This window comes from Myxine glutinosa, chromosome 4, assembly GCF_964187855.1.
Source record: "Myxine glutinosa chromosome 4, kmMyxGlut1.1, whole genome shotgun sequence".
Classification (NCBI taxonomy): Eukaryota; Metazoa; Chordata; class Myxini; order Myxiniformes; family Myxinidae; genus Myxine; species Myxine glutinosa.
In genome coordinates, this window is record NC_136264.1 from 94047415 (window position 1) to 94055723 (window position 8309).

General features: G+C 41.3%; 1 protein-coding gene across 2 annotated transcripts in view; it reads left to right on the forward strand.

The window, feature by feature from the left end:
- Positions 1 to 8309, forward strand: part of LOC137424991 (serine/threonine-protein kinase B-raf) — a 48154-nt gene that overhangs the window by 37342 nt on the left and 2503 nt on the right. For both annotated transcript variants that reach the window (XR_013623109.1, XM_068112947.2), the window contains 2 exons: positions 7748 to 7879; positions 8052 to 8186. Coding sequence is in view for 1 of the 2 variants with exons in the window: in XM_068112947.2 (XP_067969048.2) it covers positions 7748 to 7879; positions 8052 to 8186 (267 nt within the window). In the remaining variant the exon portion in view is untranslated. The remainder of the gene's footprint in view (positions 1 to 7747; positions 7880 to 8051; positions 8187 to 8309) is intronic.

An 8309-nucleotide genomic window follows, 5' to 3' on the forward strand; every position in this document is an offset into this window, starting at 1 on the left:
AGCAGCAGTAGTAGTTTTCGTAGCAGTAGTAGGAGTATTCGTAGCAGTAGGAGTATTCGTAGCAGTAGTAGTATTCGTAGCAGTAGTAGTTTTCGTAGCAGCAGTAGTAGTTTTCGTCGCAGCAGTAGTAGTTTTCGTAGCAGCAGTAGTAGTTTTCGTAGCAGCAGTAGAGGTCGTCGTAGTAGTAGTAGTAGTTTTCGTAGCAGCAGTAGAAGTCGTAGTAGTTTTCGTAGCAGCAGTAGTAGTTTTCGTAGCAGTAGTAGTAGTATTCGTAGCAGTAATAGTAGTATTCGTAGCAGAAGTAGTATTCGTAGCAGCAGTAGAAGTCATAGTAGTAGTAGTTTTCGTAGCAGCAGTAGTAGTTTTCGTAGCAGCAGTAGAAGTCATAGTAGTAGTAGTTTTCGTAGCAGCAGTAGAAGTCGTAGTAGTAGTAGTTTTCGTAGCAGCAGTAGAAGTCGTAGTAGTAGTAGTTTTCGTAGCAGCAGTAGTAGTTTTCGTAGCAGCAGTAGAGGTCGTAGTAGTAGAAGTTTTCGTAGCAGCAGTAGTAGTTTTCGTAGCAGTAGTAGTAGTAGTATTCGTAGCAGTAATAGTAGTATTCGTAGCAGTAGTAGTATTCGTAGCAGCAGTAGAAGTCGTAGTTGTTGTAGTTTTCGTAGCAGCAGTAGTAGTTTTCGTAGCAGTAGTAGTATTTGTAGCAGTAATAGTAGTATTCGTAGCAGTAGTAGTAGTAGCATTCGTAGCAGCAGTAGTAGTTTTCGTAGCAGTAGTAGTAGTATTCGTAGCAGCAGTAGAAGTCGTAGTAGTAGTAGTTTTCGTAGCAGCAGTAGTAGTATTCGTAGCAGCAGTAGTAGTATTCGTAGCAGTAATAGTAGTATTCGTAGCAGCAGTAGAGTCGTAGTAGTAGTAGTTTTCGTAGCAGCAGTAGTAGTCGTAGTAGTTTTCGTAGCAGCAGTAGTAGTCGTAGTAGTAGTAGTTTTCGTAGCAGCAGTAGTAGTCGTAGTAGTAGTAGTTTTCGTAGCAGTAGTAGTCGTAGTAGTAGTAGTTTTCGTAGCAGCAGTAGTAGTCGTAGTAGTAGTAGTTTTCGTAGCAGCAGTAGTAGTTTTCGTAGCAGCAGTAGGGGTCGTAGTAGTAGTTTTCATAGCAGCAGTAGTAGTTTTCGTAGCAGTAGTAGTAGTATTCGTAGCAGTAGTAGTAGTATTCGTAGCAGTAATAGTAGTATTCGTAGCAGTAGTAGTATTCGTAGCAGCAGTAGAAGTCGTAGTTGTAGTTTTCGTAGCAGCAGTAGTAGTTTTCGTAGCAGTAGTAGTATTCGTAGCAGTAATAGTAGTATTCGTAGCAGTAGTAGTAGTAGTAGTAGTAGCATTCGTAGCAGCAGTAGTAGTTTTCGTAGCAGTAGTAGTAGTATTCGTAGCAGCAGTAGAAGTCGTAGTAGTAGTAGTTTTCGTAGCAGCAGTAGTAGTTTTCGTAGCAGTAGTAGTAGTATTCGTAGCAGCAGTAGAAGGCGTAGTAGTAGTAGTAGTTTTCGTAGCAGCAGTAGTAGTATTCGTAGCAGTAGTAGTATTCGTAGCAGTAATAGTAGTATTCGTAGCAGCAGTAGAGTCGTAGTAGTAGTAGTTTTCGTAGCAGCAGTAGTAGTCGTAGTAGTTTTCGTAGCAGCAGTAGTAGTCGTAGTAGTAGTAGTTTTCGTAGCAGCAGTAGTAGTCGTAGTAGTAGTAGTTTTCGTAGCAGTAGTAGTCGTAGTAGTAGTTTTCGTAGCAGCAGTAGTAGTCGTAGTAGTAGTAGTTTTCGTAGCAGCAGTAGTAGTCGTAGTAGTAGTAGTTTTCGTAGCAGCAGTAGTCGTAGCAGTAGTAGTAGTTTTCGTAGCAGCAGTAGAAGTCGTAGTAGTAGTAGTTTTCGTAGCAGCAGTAGTATTCGTAGCAGTAGTAGTCGTATTCGTAGCAGTAGTAGTAGTATTCGTAGCAGCAGCAGTAGTATTCGTAGTAGTAGTAGTAGTTTTCGTAGCAGTAGTATTCATAGCAGTAGTAGTAGTTTTCGTAGCAGCAGTAGTAGTAGTATTCGTAGCAGTATTAGTATTTGTAGCAGTAGTAGTCGTATTTGTAGCAGTAGTAGTAGTATTCGTAGCAGTAGTAGTATTCGTAGCAGTAGTAGGAGTATTCATAGCAGTAGTAGAAGTCGTAGTAGTAGTAGTTTTCGTAGCAGCAGTAGTAGTTTTCGTAGCAGTAGTAGTAGTATTCGTAGCAGTAGTAGTAGTATTCGTAGCAGTAGTAGTAGTAGTTGTAGCAGTAGTAGTAGTATTCGTAGCAGTAGTAGTAGTATTCGTAGCAGCAGTAGATGTCGTAGTAGTAGTAGTTTTCGTAGCAGCAGTAGTAGTTTTCATAGCAGTAGTAGTAGTATTCGTAGCAGTAGTAGTAGTATTCGTAGCAGTAGTAGTATTCGTAGCTGCAGTAGAGGTCGTAGTAGTATTCGTAGCAGTAGTAGTATTCGTAGCAGCAGTAGAAGTCGTAGTAGTAGTAGTTTTCGTAGCAGCAGTTGTAGTTTTCGTAGCAGCAGTAGTAGTTTTCGTAGCAGCAGTAGTAGTTTTCGTAGTAGAAGTCGTAGTAGTAGTAGTTTTCGTAGCAGCAGTAGGAGTCGTAGTAGTAGTAGTTTTCGTAGCAGCAGTAGTAGTTTTTGTAGCAGCAGTAGTATTCGTAGCAGTAGTAGTAGTATTCGTAGCAGTAGTAGTAGTATTCGTAGCAGTATTAGTATTCGTAGCAGTAGTAGTATTTGTAGCAGTAGTAGTCGTATTTGTAGCAGTAGTAGTAGTATTCGTAGCAGTAGTAGTAGTATTCGTAGCAGTAGTAGTAGTATTCGTAGCAATAGTAGAGTCGTAGTAGTAGTAGTTTTCGTAGCAGCAGTAGTAGTTTTCGTAGCAGTAGTAGGAGTATTCGTAGCAGTAGGAGTATTCGTAGCAGTAGTAGTATTCGTAGCAGTAGTAGTATTCGTAGCAGTAGTAGTTTTCGTAGCAGCAGTAGTAGTTTTCGTCGCAGCAGTAGTAGTTTTCATAGCAGCAGTAGTAGTTTTCGTAGCAGCAGTAGAGGTCGTCGTAGTAGTAGTAGTTTTCGTAGCAGCAGTAGAAGTCGTAGTAGTTTTCGTAGCAGCAGTAGTAGTTTTCGTAGCAGTAGTAGTAGTATTCGTAGCAGTAATAGTAGTATTCGTAGCAGAAGTAGTATTCGTAGCAGCAGTAGAAGTCGTAGTAGTAGTAGTTTTCGTAGCAGCAGTAGTAGTTTTCGTAGCAGCAGTAGTAGTTTTCGTAGCAGCAGTAGAAGTCATAGTAGTAGTAGTTTTCGTAGCAGCAGTAGAAGTCGTAGTAGTAGTAGTTTTCGTAGCAGCAGTAGAAGTCGTAGTAGTAGTAGTTTTCGTAGCAGCAGTAGTAGTTTTCGTAGCAGCAGTAGAGGTCGTAGTAGTAGTAGTTTTCGTAGCAGCAGTAGTAGTTTTCGTAGCAGTAGTAGTAGTATTCGTAGCAGTAGTAGTAGTATTCGTAGCAGTAATAGTAGTATTCGTAGCAGTAGTAGTATTCGTAGCAGCAGTAGAAGTCGTAGTTGTTGTAGTTTTCGTAGCAGCAGTAGTAGTTTTCGTAGCAGTAGTAGTATTCGTAGCAGTAATAGTAGTATTCGTAGCAGTAGTAGTAGTAGTAGTAGCATTCGTAGCAGCAGTAGTAGTTTTCGTAGCAGTAGTAGTAGTATTCGTAGCAGCAGTAGAAGTCGTAGTAGTAGTAGTTTTCGTAGCAGCAGTAGTAGTTTTCGTAGCAGTAGTAGTAGTATTCGTAGCAGCAGTAGAAGGCGTAGTAGTAGTAGTTTTCGTAGCAGCAGTAGTAGTATTCGTAGCAGTAGTAGTATTCGTAGCAGTAATAGTAGTATTCGTAGCAGCAGTAGAGTCGTAGTAGTAGTAGTTTTCGTAGCAGCAGTAGTAGTCGTAGTAGTTTTCGTAGCAGCAGTAGTAGTCGTAGTAGTAGTAGTTTTCGTAGCAGCAGTAGTAGTCGTAGTAGTAGTAGTTTTCGTAGCAGTAGTAGTCGTAGTAGTAGTAGTTTTCGTAGCAGCAGTAGTAGTCGTAGTAGTAGTAGTTTTCGTAGCAGCAGTAGTAGTTTTCGTAGCAGTAGTAGTAGTATTCGTAGCAGCAGTAGAAGGCGTAGTAGTAGTAGTTTTCGTAGCAGCAGTAGTAGTATTCGTAGCAGTAGTAGTATTCGTAGCTGTAATAGTAGTATTCGTAGCAGCAGTAGCGTCGTAGTAGTAGTAGTTTTCGTAGCAGCAGTAGTAGTCGTAGTAGTTTTCGTAGCAGCAGTAGTAGTCGTAGTAGTAGTAGTTTTCGTAGCAGCAGTAGTAGTCGTATTAGTAGTAGTTTTCGTAGCAGTAGTAGTCGTAGTAGTAGTAGTTTTCGTAGCAGCAGTAGTAGTCGTAGTAGTAGTAGTTTTCGTAGCAGCAGTAGTAGTCGTAGTAGTAGTAGTTTTCGTAGTAGAAGTTGTAGTAGTAGTAGTTTTCGTAGCAGCAGTAGTAGTCGTAGTAGTAGTAGTTTTCGTAGCAGCAGTAGTTTTCGTAGCAGCAGTAGAAGTAGTAGTAGTAGTAGTTTTCGTAGCAGCAGTAGTAGTAGTAGTTTTCGTAGCAGCAGTAGAAGTAGTAGTAGTAGTAGTTTTCGTAGCAGCAGTAGAAGTCGTAGTAGTAGTAGTTTTCGTAGCAGCAGTAGTAGTCGTAGTAGTAGTTTTCGTAGCAGCAGTAGTAGTCGTAGTAGTAGTAGTTTTCGTAGTAGAAGTTGTAGTAGTAGTAGTTTTCGTAGCAGCAGTAGTAGTCGTAGTAGTAGTAGTTTTCGTAGCAGCAGTAGTTTTCGTAGCAGCAGTAGAAGTAGTAGTAGTAGTAGTTTTCGTAGCAGCAGTAGTAGTCGTAGTAGTAGTAGTTTTCGTAGCAGAAGTAGTAGTAGTAGTAGTAGTTTTCGTAGCAGCAGTAGTAGTCATAGTAGTAGTTTTCGTAGCAGCAGTAGTAGTTTTCGTAGCAGCAGTAGTAGTCGTAGTAGTAGTTTTCGTAGAAGCAGTAGTAGTAGTAGTTTTCGTAGCAGCAGTAGTAGTCGTAGTAGTAGTAGTTTTCGTAGCAGCAGTAGTAGTCGTAGTAGTAGTAGTTTTCGTAGCAGTAGTAGTCGTAGTAGTAGTAGTTTTCGTAGCAGCAGTAGTAGTCGTAGTAGTAGTAGTTTTCGTAGCAGCAGTAGTAGTCGTAGTAGTAGTTTTCGTAGCAGTAGTAGTAGTTTTCGTAGCAGCAGTAGTAGTCGTAGTAGTAGTAGTAGTTTTCGTAGCAGCAGTAGTAGTCGTAGTAGTAGTTTTCGTAGCAGAAGTAGTAGTAGTAGTAGTTTTCGTAGCAGCAGTAGTCGTAGTAGTAGTAGTTTTCGTAGCAGTAGTAGTAGTTTTCGTAGCAGCAGTAGAAGTCGTAGTAGTAGTAGTTTTCGTAGCAGCAGTAGAAGTCGTAGTAGTAGTAGTTTTCGTAGCAGCAGTAGTAGTCGTAGTAGGAGTTTTGCAATGTTATTTTTGGTGGTAGGGGCTTCATTGGAATGAAATCTGAATTTCAAATTTAAACTACGACATAAACCTGGTGATTATAAAAAGAAACATAGGGGCAAAACCCCTGGTAGTGGGGCGGCTTAGCCCAAATATTCAAAAGAATTGTGCATTTTGTGATACAAGCACCAAATTTGGCACACTAGTAGACTATCATATTATGAAAAGATCTGGATATTGGGCCATCTCAGATTCAGAGATTTGATTTTTGCAAGATTTGCAGATTTTGCAAGCTGAGATTGCAACGCCAGGGACGGCCGACTCCTTCCTACGAGCTGCCCACGTCACCCGCACAAGAAGAGCTCATCAAATCACTGCAGCGGCACTGCACATCCTGCAACACCGTGCGTATGAACGCCACTGTATGACATATGCTGATGATGCAGAAGACCTGCCTGAGTTCGAAGACTGGTGTCACCAGAGAGGAGAAGACATTCCCAACTTTCAGTACTGGGCAACTGTGCTGGAACTAGAGATGTTGGTACTGGTCTACGTGCGTTCTCTGCGGCAGGCTTCATTCACGACGTACCTTGATGCCCTGACGGAACTGGTCCCATGGTTCCATGCCTTAGACCACACACACTATGCCAGGTGGGTCCCTGTTCACCTGAGGGACACGGTTGCACTCCCAATGAAGCACCCAGATGTAGCCAGAGAATTCAGGGCTGGCAACTTCACTGTACAGAAGACGAAGAAGGTGTTCTCTTCGATCCCAATCGAATCGAAATCTTGCAAAAATCAAATCTCTGAATCTGAGATGGCCCAATATCCAGATCTTTTCATAATATGATAGTCTACTAGTGTGCCAAATTTGGTGCTTGTATCACAAAATGCACAACAGGTTTGCTATGCTGCTACACTATGGTGCTCACCTGGTAGAATAAACAGTATACTGCACTGAGTGAAGGTATTTTAAACCAATTTCAATGCTTGCTAGAAGACAGGGCGAATCATAATAACATAATCATAAGACTTTAAACAAACAATTATTTTTAAAATCTATTTTGGGTAGCAACGCCCCTCCCCCACTCACCAGGTTTAAAGTCTTATGTACCTCCTCAGACCTGTGTTATAATATTGGGGTTTAAAGTCTTATGTACCTCCTCAGACCTGTGTTATAATATTGGGGTTTAAAGTCTTATGTACCTCCTCAGACCTGTGTTATAATATTAGGGTTTAAAGTCGTATGTACCTCCTCAGACCTGTGTTATAATATTGGGGTTTAAAGTCTTATGTACCTCCTCAGACCTGTGTTATAATATTGGGGTTTAAAGTCTTATGTACCTCCTCAGACCTGTGTTATAATATTGGGGTTTAAAGTCTTATGTACCTCCTCAGACCTGTGTTATAATATTGGGGTTTAAAGTCTTATGTACCTCCTCAGACCTGTGTTATAATATTGGGGTTTAAAGTCTTATGTACCTCCTCAGACCTGTGTTATAATATTGGGGTTTAAAGTCTTATGTACCTCCTCAGACCTGTGTTATAATATTGGGGTTTAAAGTCTTATGTACCTCCTCAGACCTGTGTTATAATATTGGGGTTTAAAGTCTTATGTACCTCCTCAGACCTGTGTTATAATATTGGGGTTTAAAGTCTTATGTACCTCCTCAGACCTGTGTTATAATATTGGGGTTTAAAGTCTTATGTACCTCCTCAGACCCCAATTTTGCCAATGCCTTGAACAAACATTGGTACATCACGGATGATGAAGGTTGTGGTGCAGAATTGTGTGTGTAGGTTATGAGAAAAAAGGAAATACCTATTTTGGGGGGGGGGGGGGGGGGGAGGGGGGTCAAACTTGCCCAATTTGTAAACCCCCTTAGATCCCGATTATTATTATTATTATTATTATTATTATTATTATTATTTTTCAATGCCGTGAAAAAACTTGTCACAACACAACAAATATAATTTGTGCCAAGTTTGGTCGCAATTCCTTCAGTGGTTTTGGAGAAGACGTTGCAAGTATTTATGGATGGATTGACTGACGGACGGACGGACTGATGCACGGTCTGACGGACGGATGGACTGATGGACGGTCTGACTGACTGACTGATGGACGGACGACGCGCCATCGCATAAGCTCCCCTGAACTTCGTTCCAGGTGAGCTAATAATTTATAACATGGTAAAATATATATATACATGTATACCAATTTTTGCACATGTCCAGGCACCGGAGGTGATCCGCATGCAGGAAAACATACCGTACACCTTTCAATCGGATGTCTATGCCTTTGGCGTTGTCCTCTACGAGCTTATGTCTGGACATCTCCCTTACAGCAGCATCAACAACCGTGACCAGGTCAGTTCTGCTCATTTCAGGTTCCACAGCTCTACCTTCCTTGGACAATGTGCCTCATTGCAGCCAGAACATTAAGTGCAGGTACCATCGGGTACGAGACCAATCTTTTTCTTTTATCCTTTCATCCACTATCTCACCTTGTGATTGTCACTCACCCTATGATCTATTGCAGATAATATTAATGGTGGGCCGAGGGTACCTATCGCCGGACCTTTGCAAGATTCGCAATAACTGCCCCAAAGCCATGAAAAGGTTACTAGCCGACTGCCTCAAAAAGAAACGAGACGACAGACCACTCTTCCCACAGGTCTAAGCAACTCTCCAAACCTTTCATCAGATAGTTTTTTATATGAGACTAATTGCTTGATTTTTTATTTGTTTATTTTGATTCCCTCACTTGCGCCATTCTCTCTATCCACCCGTTGAGCAG